The following is a 23,202-nucleotide window of genomic DNA, read 5'->3' as shown; positions in this document are numbered from 1 at the left end:
GTCCGCAAATTTAAAACTGCTTTAAACTTTTGTGCTTTAGAGAATAAAGGTTCATAGGAAATAGTGTTAATAGATGTTTTAAGGGTCAAACCTTCTATGCTACATATACATATAATTAAGACCATCTGAATCATCTTAATCTTCTTCTGATCTTTAGCCCGGTAATGGAAAAAACGCTCTCACACAATTTATTTAAAACTCAGTTTCTTCTCAAAAGATTAAGGGTGGGGAGGGGCAAGGGAAGGGTGGGTATGCCTTAATGTTCAAATGAAGTTGTTACTAGGATCAAAGCTTCATCTGACTGAAAACCAGGTTGAAAACATGTGAGCCACAGGTTCCACTGCATTTGAAATGAGTATTTGGGGTTGCAAAGGAAATACAAAAGGAGGAAAAGTAGTCACCTCACCATAATTTGGACTCCAACTAGGAAGAAAGATATTGCCATTTATAATGAACAGCACTTTATCATGTTTTGGGTGAGTGAAATTCTTTTCCTGGGGATCATCCTTACTCTCAAGAGAAGCCTAAATGGAAAACTGTTGATAACTATTTGACACAATTGGCTGGAAACAACTGCCCCTGACATTTTTTTTTAAATGATGAAAAAGAGTAACTTATGTTTCAGTTCTTTCTGCTGTGCAACCTGGGGAAAATGTATGAAACGTTGACTTTATTCCTTTTGATATTATTGGTAGTTAACCATCTAACATTTCTAAACTTCAGTTCTAACCAGCAAAATCTCATTTTTGAGTGAAACACTTTACACTCTCAAATCAAAACAGACAAAATTCACTTAAACTCTATTTCAAAAGCATACAATCTAAACTCTGTGGGCAATACTTCTATAACTGTGGATAGTTTTTTGTTTCCTTAACTACCCTAGAGGACATTGTTTTAGTCGCTCTCAGGTTAAGTAAAGCATTTCATTGTTGGGAGAATGAAAAGAAGCTGCCCAATTTGAGCTAGATGAGGATGCTGATCTAGCCTGTGTAGCAGAAACCTAATTAGGGAAGGAAGGAGAGGTCAAATTGACACAATTATACCCACCAGGTTACACATGCAGCAGGAGGTAGGAACCAGGGAGCAGGGAGGCAAAGTATGGAGCTACTGGAAGTCCATCCGCCTACCAAGATACACTTTCAAGTGACCTCCTGGTTTAGAGTGTTTGAACCTTGGGTAACAGACAGGATTGGGATTCTAATGATTGATTGATTTTATTTATTTAATATATTGTTTTTCATCAAAGCATTTTGCATAATTACGTATTTATTTGATGTGATTAGATGCCACCCACCATTTGTCTCCTTGCCTGAGCTAGGTGAGGCCAGTGGCGGAGCTAGGCTCCGTGGCACCCGGGGCGGCAAAGGAAACGCCCGGGGGGGCGGGGGGTGTTGTGACATCACATTGTGACATCACGATGCCCCGCCCCGGGGGCGTTTCCGGGAGTGCTGCCGCCGCTTCTGCATCCCCCTTTTAAGCCGAAGAGCCCGCTTTTAAGCTCTACGGCTCAAAAGGAGGCTGTGGAAGCGGCGGTCCGACGCTGCTGCTCCCGGGGTGACTGACCCAGCGGCAGCGCGTGGGGGTGACAAGCGCCGGCCCCTCCTGCCACTCCCCACGCTGCCGGTCACCCCGGGAGCAGCAGCGCTGCACGGACGGGGTGCTCCCTCGGCCGTGCGCTGTTGCTCCTGGGGTGACGGAGGGAGCGGCAGTGCTTGGGAATGGCGGGAGGGGCTGCCGCTTGTCACCCCCATGCGCCACCGCTTGCTCCGTCGCCCTGGGAGCAACAGCGCACGGCCGAGGGAGCACCCCGTCCGTGCAGCACTGCTGCTCCCAGGGTGACCGGCGTTGCGTGGGGAGTGGCGGGAGGGGCCGCCGCTTGTCACCCCCACCCGCCGTTTGTCACCCCCACCCGTCGCTTGTCACACCTGCCACTCGGGGCGTACCGCCCCCACCGCACCAACTAGCGACGCCCCTGGGTGAGGCACTATTGGGGGTGGTATTGGTTTCCCCCAGATTACATGAAGCTGATGGGACAGGTCATCTGGGGATCAGACGGCGTCAATATGCTGACAGCCAGCTCTATCTCTCCCTTTCAACTGGTGCCAAGAAGGCTGTAGATATACTGGACTGTGGTGTGGGGACAATGATGGATACGGGCTAAAAGCCAAGGCTTCATCTATAGAAGGCAGAGATGCTGATGGTCAGTAGACAAACTGATCCAGGAGTAGATGTACAACCGGTTCTGGATCCAGATTGCAACTTGGGAGCTACTATTAGATCTGGCAGTGCAGATCTTGCTGGCAATTGTAGCTAAAATGTGTGTTTGCTCAATTTAGACCGATGCATGAACTACTTACTTTCCTGGAGAAGCCAGAGCTGGCCAGTTACACATGCCTTACTTAACAGAGCATTTTACTGAAACATACCTACACAAAACTGCCCTTGAAGAGCGCCCAGTAACTGTGGTTCAAGCAAAATGTGGCAGCCAGAATGCTTTCAGGTTTCTGCTTTTTGGATATTACACTAATCTTGTTCTATCTGTTTTCAGGCCCAATTCAAGGTGCTGGGTGCTACCTCTAAAGCCCTAAACAGCTTGGGGCCAGAATATCTGAAATACTGTCTTCTTCGGCAAGAACCTGCCTGTCAGTTATGGTCATCATCAGAGCCCTTGATCCTTGTTCTACTTTAAAGGTAAGTGTGACTAACAGTAACATGGCCTTCTTAGTGGCATCTTCTCAGTCGTGAAACTCTCTCCCAAGTAGGCCTGGGCAAAATATTGATACATAGTCCAGGATTGGTATGAGGGCCAGACTGTGATGGCTGCTTCACCTGGTGTTATATTGCAGGTGAAAGTGCCTCTGCCACCAGCGCCCAAAGCACGAGGGAGAAACAAGCTGGCAGTTGGGCACTGGAGGCGGAGGGACTCAGGAGCAGCAGCAGTTTCACCCATAATATACTGCCGGGTGAAGCAGCCACCACCTCTGGCCCCAAACCGCTTAGGGAGGAACAAGCTACATTGGCAGGGACCAATGTAGCTTGTTCCTCCCTTGCCTGCCTGCTCATCAACAGAGAAGTGTAACAGAGCCCCCACCTTTCCTCCAGCTTGCATGAGCTGGAGGTGGGCTGGGGGCTCCTTTAAACTTTTCTGTTCAGGGGCATGCGGCTGCCTGCCCTTCAGTGGAGACATTGGGCTCCCTCATCTGGGGGGGGGAGGAGCCTTCCCACCCCCCAGCTGAGCAACTGGCCAGCTGCATTGGTCCCAGCCTGCAAAGTTCTGGGGTGAAAGTGCCTCAGCTCCCACGGTGAGAGCTGTGGCAGTTTCACCCCATGCCTCACGGGCTAAGGCCAATGTGGCTTGTTACAATATTGCGGTGTATTGCCAGATTGCGATGTTTGGCTGGTGATACATCACAATGTTGAAAACCTAACATTGCCTAACACTACTCCTAAGAGCATGAAAGTATTAAAATCAAGGCACAAGAATTACAGATAACGTGACACTGGCCCAAATCTCCTCTGTGTTTAACAGACTATAGAAGGCGTAAAACCATTTGCAATCACACGTCATAAAACAATTAAAACCACTAAGTTTCACTGGAAGTTTATTTACTATTTGTTGTCTGTGCTAACCATGACAATGGAAGCCAAAACTTAAAAATATATTATTAGATGAAAAATTCAGGCAGAACTGGTTCATCGAAAGGGTAATAAATACATGGAGTGTGTTACGGTTAAATGCAAAGCAAATCCAAGAAAAATTAATTCCAGCAATGCAGCTATTTTGAGTGCAATAGTATTTCAGGCATATTACAGGAACGTGGATTGTGAACAAAAAATAACATGCACAAACCATAAGCAGCACCTACTATTTTTACATACCGTATATACTCGAGTATAAGTCGACCCAAATATAAGCCGAGGCACCTAATTTCCCTACAAAAACCTGGGAAAGCTTATTGACTCAAGTATAAGCCGGTTCACCTTTGCCACTGTGGTAGAGGAGGAACGAGCAGCCCAAAGCAGCCCTTTGGGCTGCTCCTTCTTCTTCCTCCTTTGCTGCTGTGGAGCTCACCCCGTCGCAGGGTTTCGAACCGCCATTCTTCTGATCAGCAAGCCCTAGGGCTCTATGGTTTAACTCACAGCGCAATGTTCCCTTGTGTTATACAGAGAAGGCTGGGATCCTGTCCTGTTTAAGCAGGAGCCAGGGAAAGTGAGCACCTGTGGGGTTTTAATACTTCCGTAACTGATAGGCTTTCTGCCTTCTGGGGTCTAAAGTTTGCATTTATGTGAGCAGTTCAGGAATGGAACAAGCTGCCTGGGGAGAGTAAAGAACCGCCGTTCTTGTACACTTCTTAAGGAATGGTTGACTTGAGTATAAGCCGAGGGCAGCTTTTAAAGCACAAAAAGTGTGCTGAAAATCTAGGCTTATACTCAAGTATATACGGTATACTGAATTGGCCCGGATATATGCCGCTCCCTTAAAATTCCGCTGGCACTCACACCTGTTCCGTTTTACCATATGTCTGTTTCAGCAGCGATATCGTAAAAACCAATTTTTGTAAGGTCGCAAATTTAAGCCGCACTTTAACTTTTCAGTCAGAATTTGGGAAAAAAGTGATGCTTATATGCAGGCCAATACTGTTAGTTGCAGAGATTTCTCATGAAACCACCTCAGACTGGCAGAATTCTTGTTTGAAGATTCAACTGGATTATATCAAGATAATCCTTTATAATCTTCTCCCAAGGACTGTTAAAAGTTGTTCTCCTAACTTTTTTCCTATTTTATATCATAGAAATAGAAAAGCAAAATTTGAGCTGCTTCTACAATGGACAAATTCCACATTACCGAGAACAATTCACTTTAAATTCAGATTGTAATTTGTTTTAAAAGGTTAGAACTTCATTCACATCTAAAAAGCCTTCACATTCACTTTTTTTTTTTTTTTTTACTAGAGTAGCAAAGGCTGACATGTATTTTACTCACCTCTGTTAAACCTGACACCTCTCCTTTGGCTAATGGCCTAGTGATAGACGGGGTGAACACTCTGGCATCCGACACTGGGCTCCCCCTCATAAAGTGCTTCCCTGCTTCAAAAATGTTCACTTCTACCATTTTACCCATGAATTCAGGGTTCTTTGGCACAAGTACCTTTAAAACAATAATAAAAAAACTTGCTTAAATGGAACACTTTAAGGTACTCAAGTTTGACATTTAGACGTTGGGACTAATGTAACAGGTAGACCTACCTTAACAAAAACATATGCAACATCAGATCTACTTTTTCTTTCAGGTTCTCTGAAGTATATCCTCAGGATTTGAGTTGATGTATTCAAATTAATTTACTATCAGGAAATTTTAAACAGTTCTGCTTTGTAATTATATTCTTAACTTGTTTGTACTGAATGCTTATTTGGTTGTTACATGTTTTATTGTGATATACAATGAGGTTTTCTTTCATGTCACATAGGATCCAGATAGCAAAATATTGTTATAAGTATGTAGCTTTGCATACAACTGAAAATTAGTTGCCAATGATTTCTGTCCAACAGATGTTGAATCAATAATGCCCAGCTTCTGAATTTTAAAGGGATAAAGGTAAAGGGTAAAGGGACCCCTGACCGTTAGCAACTCTGGGGTTGCAGTGCTCATCTCGCTTTACTGGCCAAGGGAGCCTGTGTACAGCTTCCAGGTCATGTGGCCAGCATGACAAAGCCGCTTCTGGCGAACCAGAGCAGCGCACGGAAATGTTGTTTACCTTCTTGCCGGAACGGTATCTATTTATCTACTTGCACTTTGACATGCTTTCAAACTGCTAGGTGGGCAGGAGCAGGGACCGGGCAACAGGAGCTCACCCCGTCACGGAGATTCAAACTGCCGACCTTCTGATCGGCAAGCCCTAGGCTCTGTGGTTTAACCCACAGCGCCACCCGCATCCCTTTTAAAGGGATAGAAGCCATATAAATGAGGATACACAAGGGCACCTCCATATGAGTGATATCAGTGTTTTAGAAGGAGGTAATGTCAAGTAAATAGATTACATTGATGAATTAATCTTTATATGATTGTTAAAATAAGGAGGGAAAGGAAGACCTTCTTTCTCCTGCTGCCTCCCCCACCAGTCCAAGAAAAAGACTTACCTGCTCGTAGAATCGATTATGCGCAACATAAAACTTGGAATCAAATGATTCTTCTGTCACAAGAACATTTTGTTTCTCCCCAATCTGTAAAGTAAAAAAGTCAACAGGTGAAGCCTTAAGTTTACCTCTAAAGAAAGGAGCAAACTTTCTCTTAGAAAGAACCACATCAGTTTATCCGTAAGGCAGATAATAAACTTATTATTTACTGGGGAACTCATTTGAACTCATACTAGATAACTTATTTTTCATTGTCAAAAGCTTTCAGTGTGAAACTCAAGAGAGATTCCCATCATATATGAACACGTGCATCTCCACAGCACAAAGCATGGATCTTCAGACCACAGGTATCTTTACCATTGGGGCATAATAAAGCAAATGCCTCAGGCAACAGATGTTGTGGGGCAGTGGCAGCAGCAGCCCCTATGTTTAAAGACAGAGTTGTACATGTGCTACATCCTGCTAGCCCACCAACACCAGCCTGCTGCCCTGAGGTGTGATGGAGGGTGCTATTCCATCACCAATGTTACTACCCAATCACCAGAATTGAAGCAAGATTCAGCTATCAGCCCAGCCTGCTTCTGTGCAATAAATGAGATGACATCACTCTACCATTTGCTTTATTATTATTAATTTAATTTAATGCGTACACAAGCAATACTTGCATAGGCTGTTTTGGATAATACATAACCATATAACTTTTTCGTATTTTGTGCATAGCTGTACAATATGTGTGGAGTGACTGTAATGCTGCGTATACAAATCCTATGTTCTCCTCCTCTCACTTCTTTAACAAAATAGGTTGGAGCTAGGCAGCAGATGTACACAGCGCAAGCCTCCATTTTTTCAACTGTTTCCCTGCCTGGCTTGAGGCTGGAGAAGCAGGAAGGATTAAACAGAAGTCAAAGAAAGCAGGGCTTGAATAGCATCTAGTTAGCATAACAAAAGGAAGTGCCTCAGTTATTCAGTATTGGGCAATGCATCTCATTAAATACAAGTGAAAGAACAATTATTTAGGCCCCCTATGAATACTGTTTGGCACTGAGATATATATCAGAGAGAAATAGCAGGGCCATTCTGCTGGGAGAGTTTCTGCTTTCCCAGCCCAGCAATCCTGCTTGAGGGTAAATAGACCACTTCCATTACTGTGCACCTGCATCTGACTGCTTCATTTTGATTTGGTCCCCTGCTGTGAAAATGTCGCTTCTTCAAGCACATACAAGCCCTGAAATGCAGTTCATATGAAAATTATATTCAGAGATGTCAGCAGTGACCTAAAAATGACAACCAAGGCCCGAGTCTATCTGCTTTATTTTAAATTCTGTAATGTTTTACTGATTTTGACTCCCTTTCTGTTGCTTCTGTTTTCTACAATAGCATAATAAACTAAGCTATAATGCTGGAAGTTCTAGAAAACCATATTTTGATTTAAGATTAAACAAGTGTAAATATATATAATTTAATTCTTTATGCATCCCAAAGATTGCCTCATTTGATTGTCTTTTCCAAAAATATGGCCAAATAACCAAAGGACTCGGAACACAGGAATTACTATGGAAACCTGCTCTAATTACTTATAATTTGCCAACTTCAATGTCCATAATTACCACTAAGCATCACAGTACACGTTTTGAAAATTACTTTAGTATAATAAAGGTAAATATACCAAATGCATATTCCATTACCACTTCTAAAAATATATGCATAATTCATACAAACCTCAACATAATAATTCACAACTAAAATAATCTTCAAACCTAAGTGTATTTAATTTCCAGATATGGAAATATCTGGAAATTATGTACATAAGTCACTATATTGTTACACACCACCCCAATCTCATAGCGGTGTGATATTCCAGGGGTTCCAGGCACTCAGCCAGGGTTCATGTTTCATTCTGAAAATGAGGCACAGCAGAGACTGGGCTGTCTTTAGGTTATATGGCCTATTTACATACATATACAACCTGAGCCTATGATGGACACAGGCTCATTGCATCAATATCCCCAAAGAGTCAGCTGCAACCTTGGATTTAAAGAGACATCCAACATTGTGATCTGCCTCTCTGACTTTTCAGCTTGCTGCCTTTACCAGTTTGCAACCTGTTTCCCTCTAGGTCACATCACAGCCTACCATCAACTCAAAACTCTGGCTATCTCAGAGCAGGAGGAGGGGACCTAACCAATTGTCATCTGGTACAAAGCCCCCTGTCTTTGGCTTTCTTAAGCGTCCATTATCTTTCTTTTGTTCTTTTAATGGCCCAGCTCCCAGGTGATCTCCTGAACACAGAAAGCTGGGTCCAGGGATTAGGAATCTGGCATCCAGTTTAGCTCTCCAAGTGCTGATTAAATTCTAACACCTACTGCACCCAGGACTTTCCATTGTGGGCTTACTATATTTTCCCACTCACAGGCACTTAGAAGATGCTGGTGCTGCTTTTGCAATCCAGCTATGGAGTACACAAAAGAAAAATATCCATTATGGACTTCTCTTGCATAAATATAATCATGATTTCAGGGCCATGCAGCTCCAGTTCAATGTTGTGCATCTCTTATTCACTTCAATTGGATAAAATCTCAATAGATCATAGTCATCATTCTTAGAAAGGCCCAGTTTGAGAATAAATAGCATTTTTTTTCTGTTTGCATTATTTTACAGTGAGATCAACTTTGCCCTTTTGGAGAAAGATGTTGTTATCTTTCAGGATGCATCTGTCTGACATTTTCACTGTCAAGCTTAGAAGAAGAAAAAGGTAAAACGATGCCTAGAATACTACTCAGTCTTTATCTATCAATACTGATCAAGATATAAGAAACATTTGTTTCCTGGCACTTCTGCTAAACATCTAAATTAGAGGATCAGATTAAAGTACTGCTGGGCAGATGGAACACCATCACTGTCATTAAAATATGCAGGATGAATTTCTACAAGATAGTACATAGATTATGCAATTATTGGACAACTGAATTTTAAGACTTCCATTTTGCTAGTGAGCTCTGCAGAACACAACACTTCAATATAATGAAACTGTCATTCATATACTACCAAAACAAGACGGCCCAATTCACTAGCAAGCTAAAGACAACGCAAGTGACTGCATAGGAGTAAAAACAGAAAGGCTTGGACTCCTTTTATATAATTAGATAGAGCAAGGTGCTCATGGAATGCCTCCTGAATATCAAAACAGTGGTTTTCAAAAGAGAACTACAGTGATTGTGGGGGAAATCAAATGCAATTGGCAGCACTGATTCAAATTTTAACAGTTTTGGATGCGCCAATTTAGTTTTCTTAATTAAGGGAGCAATGTTAACCCTACCTACCTGGGAGCAAGCCCCTGAATTCAAGTAGCTGTGATTACAATTGCACTGTTAACAAGCTTATGTTGTAATCAAAAGTAGGAAAGAACTGATAGGCCATGTATACAAGATCATATCATATGATGAAATGTGCTAATGGCTTCTTAATTAAGAACTGGGGAAAACCTGTCACAAATTGGCAGTCCAGAACATATGGACCAATTGGCGGGTCCACTATAGGTACCAATAATTCCCTACGGCTCCACAGTGTCTCCAGTGTGATTATTCCCTGAGTTGTGAATATGTGCCATTTGCACCAGTGTGAGGAACCATGTATGAACAAATTTCAAGGCGTTTCTCTAATAGAGAATTATACTGAATACAGTGGTTGTGTGGACCAAAGTTGATTCCATTTTCTATGAGAGATGGAGAAATGAAATTCAGTCTACATTTAAAGGCAAATTTACTTAATTAACACTTTCTGAAACAATATATGAAACAAAACACAGCCATCCGTTGACATTTGCACTTCCCTGAATTTTACAATGCAGTTCTGCGGCCCATTAATGTGTATGAAATGCATATGTTTGGGGAAATGTGCATGCAAATGCATATATGAGGGAAAATAAAATGCAAAAATACGTTGTATTGGGAAAAGTATGTCTAAATAATGTGTATATCTGGCAAAAATATATACAAAATGTATGGATTAAGAGAAATTTACACTAAAATGCTGATGAATCTTCGTGAGAACTTAAAAAAAGTGAACTGATGTGGAAATGTGAAAACTGAACTTAACATTTGTAAAAAATGAAAAACTAAGAGAAATCAAAATCGACATATTCAGTCATCCCTATTCTCTGCTCCCAGATGTACAATATACTCATCTCCTTCAAAAGGGTGATGATTCTGTTTTTAAAATAAAGCATATCTTGATCTTTGAAAGAAAAGGGCAGAAGTTATGTCACGAAAATTAACATTTCCCCCCCTGTACAGGAGGGTTTTTATGATCCCAGTAAGGAAATTATCACACAAGAATATCTGAATTCCAAAAACATTAATATAGTTGGAGATGATTAATGTTGATAGAGATATGGTAATTCTGGACTATTATTTTAAAGAAAGTTCATAATGGTATGTTTTTTTAAAATGGAATTTCCTCTTTCCCAACTTAAAGATGCCTGAACAATTTATGCTTTTAGAACCTCTTCCTTTCCTTTTTGAGGCTTGCTTCCTGCCCTGAATTCTTTCCTAATTGTGTCTGCCTGTCAATCTTTCCTTGTGTTCCTGCACCTGTACCTGGCTTGCTTTTGCCTATTTTTTTTTCTTAATTAATAAAAATAAAAAATACACAAGAGAGTATACAAGAGGGTATACAAGAGAGAGAGAAATGCATAAATATATATTTTGCTATATAAATATGTATGTGTGTGTGTGTGTGTGTGTGTGTAAATCAAACATAGTTATGAAAAAAGAAAGAAAGAGCATTAAGGAAAATATTAAGGGGAAAAACAAATGAGGTAATTCATGGATGAGGAAAACAAAGAGAAAAATAGCTACTTCTAATGAAACTGCATGAAATGTGGAGTCTAAGTCATAATGGATGCAAGCAATTTTAACCTTACAAATATGCCAAAATGTGCCACCAAGGGTTCAAACACATGGATTATGGAAAGCCCCCAACCTAAAAAAAAACAAAAAACTCTGCTGCACAACACTAAAAAGAGGCAATGCTAGTGAAGGAGAAATCTTTCTTCACCAGCACAACTATAGATTAGGTTCGACAGAAAGCTCTAACCCAGCCTTTCTCAACCTTGGGTCCCCAAATGTTTTTGGCCTCCAATTCCCAGCATCCCTGACCACTGGTCCTGCTAACCTAGGGATCATGGGAGTTGTAGGCCAAAAACATCTGGGGACCCAAGGTTGAGAAAGGCTGCTGTAACCCATGTGCAATCCAGTTCAGCACAGGTTTCCCTCCATTTCTGTTCAAGCCACCTTCCCTTCTTGTTTCATTGCCCTCAATTTATGGATATGGGTATACAGAAGGGGGGAAAGCAGAATGCAGCAATCATGGACTTGAGGCAAGTTCACAATGTATTATCTTAAGTATGTTTTGGTAGCTAGAAAGCGAAGCGCTCTGGCATAAATATACCCACTTCTTATGTTGCAGTGTATTATTACAATGATACTGGAATTCAAACATAAACCTGCTGCATTTTTGACACACAGATGCTGGCAAGAAGTAATCTGTGCATCATTGTAGCTTTTATGTTCTCAAAATGGGATTTCAGCATCAATTTGTGGCTTGTCAAAATCACACAAGCTCCTGTGGTAGTGGGAAGAAGGAAACCAGTATGCCATTATACAAAAAGATTACCTTTGGGTACCGGAAAATAAAGCAAGAATTGTGTTTCTAATATTTGTTGTACAGATTACTCTCTCTCATTTTTTTAGTGCTTTTGAAGAAGCAACAGTGTTACTTGCCTAGCACCTCATTCCCCCAACATCAGTGGTTATGATCAACTTCATTATCTCCCCCCCCCCAACTTCATATTCCTAAAAAAATGCAAACAAAACACCAGGAGAATGGATAACAATATGGGACTCCACCACTTGGTTCTTGTACATTACTCTATTTGAATCCTCTGTCTTCGTAACATGGCTTATAACAGGCATCCCCAACCTTCGGCCCTCCAATGTTTTGGACTACAATTCCCATCATCCCTGACTACTGGTCCTGTTAGCTAGGGATCATGGTAGTTGTAGGCCAAAACATCTGGAGGGCCACAGATTGGGGGTGCCTGGCTTATAACAACACTAGACTATTTTGCAGGGCTAATAGTCTCTTGCCTCTCCCACCCAACTGGCAAATTTGGAATAAGAGCAATGGCCTTCATTCCCATTAGCCTTGATAGGGGAATTTAAAAATCATTTCCATTAAATAAAACTCAAGTTAGAAAGAGCAAAGTCCAGTCTTAGCTGCTACGTTTTGTTTGTAGATAGATATAGTCATATCCAATCATGACAATATTAAATCCTATATACCTCCTTCCATGGAAAACAAAAAACATGTCTTTAAAATGAACCAGGAAATCCTTTATTCAGACAGCAAGTGTGTCACTCTAGACTTCTTTTTGCTTCTAAGGATATCACTGCTTCCCTAGAAGTCAATCATACTTAACGCTTCTTTCACTGGAAAGTTGCAGTGGGGTTGTTTCTCACAAAATGATTGAGCAGAATACCACCTGCACATTTCTCCTCATCTCTCTGCTTCAGTAAGAACTGGGTAGTTTTTCTTTTTCTTTAAGGAGAAATTGGAAACCAGAGCAGCTAATGGTCAAAACAAGCAGTGGATGGTGTGGCTAGAATTGGGCCAACTGGCCCATATAGCATCCCTGGTTTAAAGAAATATGGGGGGGGGGCACAGACTTTTTTTTAAACCAGGGCCCCTATTAAGTCTCTAACCTGCTTGAAAGATAAACCTGGAATTCCAGATGCCTTGGGGTTGAATCCAACTTGCTGAAGCTTTTATTACATGTCAGCAGGGAGCAGAATTTCAATCATTACTTTCTTCAATATTATGCTGTACTGTAAGATTAAATTAATGACTTTAGATATGCGTTTTAGGACTGCCAATATAATCCTACTTAAGGCAAACTAAGCAACTTATAAATGATTAGAAGAAGAGTCATTATATTGCCATGCTCACAACTGGCACAACTTTCTTAAGTCCCCACTTATTTTCAGAAGTAATAGCTTGAACACTTGTCACAGGAAAATGTGGCATATAGTGGGGATGTGGGAAGAAGCAGACAAGTGAAACAGATTTGAAACACACAATTGATTTTTCTTGAAATTCTGATTAAAAGGGGTTTGGTTTTGGCTTGTTTAATCGAAAGAGAGAAAAAGCCCCAAAAGGAATGTATTAGCCATGTGTCACCTTTCCCTCTGAGTAAAGAGTTAGTTAAAGTTAAGCTGACGAAATAACCTCTGACATGCTGAATAGATACATTAAGTATAGGAAATCTGGCTAGACTCAGATAACTGGCCAAAGGTCAACCAATGAACTTCATGGCTAATCAGGGATGTAAATCCAGCCAACATCTAGTATGTTAACCAATACCTTTGCTAACACACTATTCTATGACGGTCAGCTGATCCTAACAGCCCACCCCTGGGGTCATGGCTATGGGGGATGCCAGGATGACATTTACTACTCCACAAGGGTTGCATGACAGTGGTGGGCAGAGTTAGAGCTAAAACTGGGCAAGGTGAAAGCTGTCCCTCTCGCCTTCCATCAATTCCATTCTCTCTCTTTCTCTCTTCCTTTATCCTCCCCCTTCCTTCCCCTCTTTTCTCTCTCTCCCTTTGCAATTAGGCTTGGCTTTTTTATATAAAACCACTGAAAGCTTTTAGAAATCCTACTTGCTTTTGGGAAGAGGGCTTTACAGTGTGTAGGGACTAGAGAACTAATATTATCGCAACCGGAGCATGCCCATGCAACAATTAGGCTAAAAATAAGGTTCCATCTGGCATGAATGCAAGCTTTTAAAAAGCCTAATTCCTGCATGGGCATGGGGTAAGGAGGGGAGGCAGCAGGGCAGGTAAGAGGCTCCACCTTCCACACCCAACCCATGGGCTTTATGTTCTCCCTTGTTCTATTGCATCAAAGCTTTGTGTCCTTCTGGTTGATTGAAATCTTTCATATAAATACGAAATATACAAATAAACCATGATTAAGACCCAAAGGGGAAGTGGGATTTATTTCCAGCAACAAATTGCTGAAGGGATGGGAGGAGATTGCCAGAGCAGGAATCTGCATTACTGGAGTGATGATTAGATACGGCAGGCCTTAGAATTGTTTTATTTAGAAAGAATGTGTGACACAAGATATACATAATTTTATCTGCTCAGTCTGTCAGAATTCTATTTTTTTTTTTTGGGGGGGGGGGGGTAAATGTTATGCATTGGAAGTTTGTACTAATCAATACCAGCTGACAACAGTGTGTTTCCCTTCCAGGCAAAAACTTATTTCACTAAAACAAATGTTCTTTAAATTAACTAAATAGGGTTGTATCATGGCTCTTTCATAGAAAATAAGCTGAAATTATGTGATGGAACGCAATCTCACTATTTCTTTACCCATGTTCTGAAAGCACTCACATGCTAACATCCACCTGCTGTAGAATATGAAATATGAAAAACCATTGTACTATGAAACAATATTAGGATTAGGATTTTAAGAGGAAATTGAACTGTATACTGTCTCTTTTTCCTATGAACAGATATACCTTTGTAAGCCAATTCTTAGAAAAACTATAGCATCTTTTTTATATAAGTGTGATACTATTTTCTTGAGATTTGTAGATCACAATTAAATTGATTCAATCTGTTTGGCTCAATTGTTTCAGTTTTCCAGAGGCTGAAAACTTACTTTTCAACAACTGCTGTGTGCTGAAATAGGCCTAAACCAGTGGCTTCGTCCAGTATGCATCATAACTGTCAAGTTTGCCAATAAATTAGATTCCTTTTCAGCTGTTCTAAAAACTTCATTGCAGTAGATCTGTCTAGTCTAGTTTCTCCCTTGCAGAGCAGAAATCAGAACAGATGTTGGATTTGTGAATATAGTATTTTCTCTCTCTCTGAATTGAAATATAAAAATAAAGAAATTCTCACTGTTAAATTTGAGAAGTTATAAAGTGTCAGGAGGAAACAGGTAATGACATGGACGAATGGATGACCAGCAGTTTAATGTGTTTGATCACACTTCTGTATTTTATTGCAGTGAACTAGTTACTTACGTCATCACCAAAATAAGCTGAGTGCTCTACCAACATGGCTAGGCATAAACTCTGTAGATGCTGAACAATTAAGAAATGATTGCCTTTCACAGATATAGTCTACAGAACAATGTATTTTGACAGGCTTTTAAAATCTAATTTTAATATTAGTGCCATGTAAATGGTATGGCACATTAATTAATGAGTGATCATATAAATTTAATCAATCAATCAATCAGATGTGGGGTACATATATGAACGTTGCCACCTTGTTGAATAAACTAGTTGGCTTCTACTCAGCCACAAAGTAGGTCATCTAAATGTCAACAAAATTATGTACACTAGCTAAAATACTACTGAACAGCAATTAACTCCATGGTTCTTTATTGCCAAGCTTCAAAAGCAGTTTAAGGGATTTGTTCAAAAATAACTAGAAGAACCTTGAGATATGTCTAGATCTGTCCTATGGATCACAGCCAATGTATTTTGCAAAAAAATAATATTGCAAAGTAGAAATCATTACACAGCTATCATTCCATTTTTTCCTTCTTTAGAAAAAAGCCTATTAATCTGAATTGTTATTTAAGAATAGTAACTTACAAAAATATATTCACAGACAGGAGACTGATTTTAAATTATTTTTTCAGCTATTATGAAACCTGATCTAACTCTATATACACACTGATGTAATGCAGTAAATATGAAAGACTGAAGTAGTTAAATGAGCTCATTCAAAAAAGGCGAACTTATTTTCTATTTTTATTGGAAATTATACTGATCACTTACAGCTTTAAAAATGTTGCTTTTAAGGTTCTGAGCAGATACTGAAAGATGTCATACGTTGTATGGTTTTCATGATATGGACTGAAAATAAAAATATTTATGTCCTGTCAGAGCAACATACCTACAGCAGACCCAACTAATGAGTCCAAACATTTCACCAATGACAGATTTACACAACTAGGGCTATGGCTAAACTGTGGGAGTTCCACATTATGTTCTGCACACCTTTGGATTATACTGTTCCTGGTGGCCTTTCCAAATATTCATAATTCTCCATGCTGACCTTGACACCACTCTTGGAGCAGCATGGATGTAGCTAGAACACCATGCTGTCCAGCTGAATAGGATCAGTTTCAGTGGGTGCAGCCTGAGGATGTAGATTAATTACTTGGACAGATATAAGTAAGTACCGGTACCTGCAAACTCTGCCATCTAGCTATTGATGACTGATAGGGTGGATCAAGAAGGTTATTAATGCCTCCTTGAGAGAGTATTCCCAGCTATCTTGAAGAATCAAGAAGGCTCCACTCCTTTGGTCTCTTTCCTGAGATTGTTCTGGTGTCAAAAACCAGGCCTGAAGACAGATTGAAATGGATATAGATAACCCACCAATCATTTAAGTACCTTGTACAAGGTTCTCAGCTGTCCAGAGAGGACAACCTTCTTGGACAAGAGAGCTTGGTTCAGTACTGCAATACAAAGATAAAGTATTACTTGGGAATGTAAGTAAGACTGAAATGGAGAACAGGTCATTGGATATTTAAAACCTCACTTCCACGAGTGTAGTACTTAGATCGGGTAAACTTCAACATTTACAGGTATTAATTTAAAATTGCAGATTCGGAATTGCGATCAATTTCAGTTATCCAAGAGGCAGTCAAGGCAAGATGACACTTGCTTTGTCTGAATTTAGTTCACCAGGCCCAGAAATTGGAGAATCTATGGGAGCTGATGATGACAACTGCTGCTATAGGAAATAGATACGATCCTTTTTCTACAAGGCAGCATCTTCCTTGTTAATTAGTAGATTTGGCTAAGATTAAAGTGTGCTGCTCAGTATGACATAACTACACTCTTAATAAAATAGCCTCCTGCTGGGAGGCAACACTGTAATATTGTAAAATCACTTGGCAGACCACTGAAATTTTCATTTGACTCAGTAAGCAATCAAACAACAATGAACAGCCAAACAGAACTCAAAATGGTTTCATATACAGTCGTACCTCGGGTTACGTCCGCTTAGGGTTACTTTTTTTCGGGTTACGTACTCCCGTAACCCGGAAGTGTTTTTCGCCCCGCACGCATTCTGCGCATGCACGATATCACCATTTGGGTTACATAATTTTTGGGTTACGAACGGCACCCTGGAACCAATTAAATACGTAACCCGAGGTATCACTGTAAATTTGAGCACCACTATGGCATAGCTTATCTGAAAAAAGTGTAATTGCAGCATTAACTTCTCAGAACAATATTATTTTGGGAGATAACTATTTTTGGAAACGAAATCACAGAGTGAATATACAGTAAAAGTCTTTTGCAAACAACACCAGATGTTCTATTGGCTCCAGCGCATCAAGTGGCTGGAGATTTCACTTTGGTGGGAGGGGAGAGAGTGAGCATGTGGCTGTGATCCATGTGTGCCTGTGTTTGGCTGTGGTGCATGCACGTGAACACACTTGTGGTATGTTCCCAGGGCCCAAAAGGGTTAGCACCCTTGGTTTAATCACAAAATTAAAGTGGGAACCAGAGCGGAAGGTCGAGTTCAAGATTGCCCCTGAATGAAACTCAGACACCAAACTCTTCATAAATATAAGCTTGATCTAAGGAAGGCTGCAAAAGCACAGACAGCAAGAATCAGATAGAAGTCTGACATCCACACAAAATGGGTCATAGTCCTGAGGCGTCATTTCCATAAATTGTCTCTAATACTGAAACATGTGGAAGAGCAAATTAGGAAATGAGCGCAAGAGAAAACAAGCTGGATGTGTCAGAAGCTTTTTGGGTTGGAGTTTGTCTTTTTTTTACTGCTGATACGATGTATACTTTTGTTCCATGCAGGAAACAACTCTTGCTGCCTGGATTTTGAGTCTCTCCCTGCAAATCACTTCTGTACTTTGCCTCATGACTTTACTGTTTAATCACAATCTTTGGTATATTCTGGGAACTAGTAATTAATTAATTTATAACCCGCCCTTCCTCCCGAAGGAGCCAAGGGCAGCAAACACACAAGCAATAAAAGAATTAAAACCTCCAAAAACAATTCCAATACAGATGCCAACTGAGAAAGATTGCTATACTAATTTGTTATTTCAAAACTGGCAATGAACGAAACAAATAATTGGTTTTATGAACACTAGAATGGGCAACACAATAAAATACTTCATATATTGTATTGCTGTACACTGCACCTGGGGATGCTTGGTTCATATGGCTACTGCAACATTCTGGTCACTTTTACTCCATCTATCTCCTGATTTACGCCTCTTAAACCTTTCTCTTTCTCTTTCCTTTATAGAAAAAAGGGCATGGAATATGAACATTATCTGTAGGAAAAGAGCCATAATACCTGCCATGAGAAATGTCCATTCAGTACTATGACTTTCCTCAAACCAGCCATCTTAACATCACCAGATGACTCCTCCTTAAATTGTTCCTTTCGAAAACCCAATATCCATTATAACTGCAGACGTCAAAAAGCACAAGCACAACTCTAGGAATCATAAGAAGCCTATCTACCGTATTTTTTGCTCCATAAGACGCACTTTTTTCCTCCTGAAAAGTAAGGGGAAATATCTGTGCGTCTTATGGAGCGAATGGTGGTCCCTGGAGCTGAATTGCCCAGGGGCCAAAAGCAGATTGTGCTTTTTATTTTACAAAGAGAAAGGGGAGTGTTGAAAGGACCCGCTCAGCAGCTGATCAGCAAGAGATCGGGAGAGAGATAAGAGTCCCTGCTCCCTTTCAGCCACGCCCTCCTTTGTTGAATGTGCTGCAGAGGGAGGTTGTTTGTTTCCCCAGGACATGTGACTGGCTGATTAGATTATCTGTCTGCAAACAGTAGAAATGGCTCCCTTTCCTTAAGATTTTTTCAGAAATGTGAGTTAAACCCCATAAAAATGGGGCTTTTCCTCTTTGCTTTTCCCCCTTTGCAAAAGGAGCTTTGCTTTTCCCCCTTTGCAAAAAAGCTGCAAAACCTTTAGCTGATCCTCAAAAAACAAAAAAACCAAAAAAACCCAGGGCTTTTCCCTTTGCAAAAAAGCTGCAAAACCTTTAGCTGATCCTAAAAAAAGGCCTTTTGCCTTTGCAAAAACAGCTGCAAAACTTTTAGCTGATCCTTAAAAAAACCCAAAAAAAACCACCCAGGGCTTTTAGAGGAGGAAAACCAGAAAAATATTTTTTTCCCCTTGTTTCCTCCTCTAAAAATGAGGTGCGCCCTATGGTCCGGTGCGTCCAATGGAGCGAAAAATACGGTAATTAGAACTATATAGCCTGCAAACAAACAAACAAAAAAGCTCTAAAACAAGGTAACAATGCAGACTGTCAATGGATGCTTTGCTTTCGTTTGCATTATTGAGAGCTCCAGAGCAGGCAGTACAGGCACATGCATCAATGTGGTTGATTGGGCAATGGGTTTGTCACTTGCCTTTGCTTTCAAGGCGCATGCCCCTCCCCTTATCCTCTAGCAGCTGATTTGGTCTCTTTCTGATGTACCTTTTAAAATTGCTTTTCAAGGCTCAGGGGAGCTGCTTATGTAAGTTGCTCTGGTCATTGTTTAAATGACCCAGCAATGTGAGTAAGAGCTAGTCACATGGGAGGGCTGGGCTGAGTCAATGGGAAAGGCCCCTGCCCACAATGTTGAGTAATTATAAAACTTCCTCCTAGTTGGTTATGGGTAAGCACTTAAGTGAAGCTTTAAACACAGACAACCTGTTTGAGGATTTAAAAAGGGAAAAGAATAAAGGTGGCAATCCTAATCCCACTTACTTGGGAGTAGGCCCACTTCGTTAAATAGGACTTCTAAGAAGATTTGGTTAGGATTGCAATGAAAATAGTTCTCTGGGCAGCTGAGGAGGCTTGCTAAGTATTTACAGATAACATAAAAACCTATTAGAAGGAAAACAATATTCTAGGGTTTGGTGATTAAGTATGTAAGGGATAAGTTAAATGTGGATGTTAAAGAGAAAGAAACCTTGAACAAATTAATAAAATAGAAGAATGGAAAAGTTTTGTACTATTGTTTAGTATAATAAACACTGCTTGATGAAATGGGTGTTTTGGTAAGTTTGTTAAATCGTAAAGAAGAGTAACAAGACTCTATTTTCTCTCTCCCAGATTCATGCTTGTAAGTGGGAGGTCTTAACAGGATCATCTGGATTTTCTTCTTCTAGAAAGCTCCTATATATTATGAGAAAAGATTGCATTGGCTCAATAAAGTGGCTGAACAAAGAGATAGGTGTTGCTGCCACAGAATATATTATGATTTCTCAGAAAAATCTTCGAAGTTTTGCATGCTTTTCTGTTTGCTTTTAGTACAATAAAAGACATGCAATAAGAAACGAAGCTGTTGTAAGAAAAGCAGAATGTTCAAAAAGCCAACATAATTGAATAAAGAAGTTGAGAGAGGGAAAAATTATTTCTAGCACAAGGCTGATGCAGTCCAGCAGCAGAAGTTTCCAGTGCCTGCAGCTGTCTGACTTGCTGGTTTCCATCACCATTGCTTGATGTTTGTCCCCTGTGTAATGGGGAGGTAGCATATCAGATTCCTGCAGATGCTGGCAACGGAAAGCAAAGCTTTGACATCCTGTCACAAGGATGACAGGACAAAATGGCCTGCACTAAACAACAGTTTGAGCAGGGTAATTTGATGTATCGAGTTCTTAAGCTTCTCAGATGCTGAAGTCAGCTTGGCATGCAAGATAAGGGTGGAACGTTTACTTTGCTGGATAGCCTGGTGTTATGCAGAACTAAAGAAGAAGGAATTCAAACTCTGTAGGGAAACCTGGGGAATCTGAAAATATGTTTTCCCTAGCCTCTTCTTATCAAGCAATATCAAAAAAATAAAGATAGATACTTCATTTATCTGTTAAGCAGCTGGGAGTAGTGTTGTTACTCTGTTGTACTTCTCTGAGATTTTTTTTTAATCTACTGGTTTTGCCAGTTTTATTTTAGTGTTTCATTCATTGCACTGCATTTTAAAATTTCCTTTTTAGCTGTTAAGCCGCCCTGGAGACATGGAGAGTTGCAATGTGGGGTGTAAATGTAGATAAATAATTCACTCTTTCAGTTTCCAAGTGTTGCAAGTTATTTAATGTTCATTAACTTTTATAAACAAATTCTGTAACCTTATATCTAAACCTATTTTCACATTTCCCCAATTTTATAGAAATATAAATGGTCTGTAACCTTAATTTACCACTAACAATACCACAATTGCCACTCTTTCCCTCTCACAAACACAGCATTTCTTCTCAATATTATGAGGTTTTCTTTCCATCCTATTCTGAGATTTATAGCTGAAATCTACATGTGCATTTGTGTGAGAGAGAGAGAGATTGGGGGGGGGAGAAAGGGAGAGAAAACATTTTGAGTATGCTAACACTTCTCTCTTCTTCTCCAAGGGCCATTTCATGAGTTTAGTGTGGTATACGTGAGGCATGTGAAATGTTGAACATACATACATATTTGTGTATTGCGGATAAACCATCTTATTTCTTGAGATTTCCAGTGGGAGAGACAGCTTTATAAGCAATCATATAGGACAGGATGACTGTTAGGACTGCAGACCTGTCAGTCACCTGACATAATCATGACATTGCCATCAATGTCAAGGAAAGAACTGGGAACACACTCTAGGTGAATTTCCTATTCTTCCTTTGCAGCTCAGCTTCAACGCCCTAGTGCAGCCAATCCTAGTGGGGCTTGCTTTAAGCATTAAATTTAGCCCAAAGGCCAGAGGTTTCCCACTGATAATGTAGGACAAGGATCAGCTCTAAGGCCAAACTTGGCCCTCTGAATAGCAACTGCTTGCTTTCATGCAACTGCTAACCCAGAGACAAAAGAGGTGTTTGTGACTGAGAGCAAGAGTGGTAGCTATTGGAGCAAAATTCGCTGGCAGTTCACCCTGGGAGATACCGGGTAGGTAGCACGCCACACTTCCCTCAAAGTGCCGCTCCTCAAAATAGCTGCTGAGCAAGCATGGAGAAAACTTGCACACAGAAATCACTAAAGCATTCAGAACAGTAGGGTGCAAACCTGCCTCATACTTCCTCAGGCTTGAACTAGACATTACAGCAAACACAAAGCTGCCATCCAAAAGAGCCATCCATTTTTCTTTCCTCCCCTTTGGCTTGTAACATCTAGGGATGCTGAACGCATAACATGTCGCCACATGATAATTTTCCCTGCCCTGGCAAGGGGCAGCGAATGACGCGTAGTGGCTGGGGGAAACCTGCAGCCTGATGACATCATGCTTGAATATGACTAGACATTACAAGGGAGAACGGAGGAGACAACAGAGGGCTGATGTTTTCTGCATCAGACTCATGGTTGCCATAACATCAAATTCCAACCCTAGTCTTGTTTGTAAATCAAGATTCTATTCAATAGACTGAAATCCCTACTTCTCTCATGTTGAAATAAACTAACTGCAATGCAACTTCCAAATGGAAACTAAGACCCACCACAGTAGGGTAGGTCTTAACACTATATTGTGTTGTCATTTGGGAAACTAATCAGTCCCCCAAACCCAGAGAAGCTAGAATTCCTGCTTTCACAATCATGGTATTTTGGATGAAACAGATGTAGATAACACATTGTAATTAAGGGACTAGGGATACATAGGCATATTTTATTTTATTTATTTCCAGTGTATGACTGGATCCCATTGCAGAACATTGCCAGTGAAATAGAACATTTACTCTGAACACGGTGGTGCATGACAATAAATTTCACACCTCATTAGTCAAGGAAACCTTAAACTTTTTATCAATACTTGGTGGATTGATATTCATGACAGATTTCTTTCATCACCTCAATTTAAGATTCCATGGTTGGAAAAATTACTCACTACAAGAAAATTCTGGTGCATGTTGTATTAATTCAAACTACGTAAGAGGCAGCCACAGGGATGATATAACAGACTTGGAAAACTCCCACACCCTGCATTTGCCAATTCGAGATCCTTTACAAAGCATCACAGTGATGTCTTC

General features: G+C 40.5%; 1 protein-coding gene across 4 annotated transcripts in view; it reads right to left on the bottom strand.

Moving 5' to 3' along the window:
• CDKAL1 (CDK5 regulatory subunit associated protein 1 like 1) overlaps positions 1–23,202 on the bottom strand; it is a 235,481-nt gene that overhangs the window by 9,890 nt on the left and 202,389 nt on the right. For all 4 annotated transcript variants that reach the window (XR_004427012.1, XM_033154687.1, XM_033154688.1 and 1 more), the window contains 2 exons: positions 6,139–6,222; positions 4,985–5,149 (listed from right to left, as the gene is read on the bottom strand). Coding sequence is in view for 3 of the 4 variants with exons in the window: in XM_033154687.1 (XP_033010578.1) it covers positions 4,985–5,149; positions 6,139–6,222 (249 nt within the window). In the remaining variant the exon portion in view is untranslated. The remainder of the gene's footprint in view (positions 1–4,984; positions 5,150–6,138; positions 6,223–23,202) is intronic.

Source organism: Lacerta agilis, chromosome 7 (assembly GCF_009819535.1).
Source record: "Lacerta agilis isolate rLacAgi1 chromosome 7, rLacAgi1.pri, whole genome shotgun sequence".
NCBI lineage: Eukaryota > Metazoa > Chordata > Lepidosauria > Squamata > Lacertidae > Lacerta > Lacerta agilis.
The sequence above is the reverse complement of the archived record's forward strand: the minus strand, read 5'-3'. Positions and strand labels throughout refer to the sequence as shown.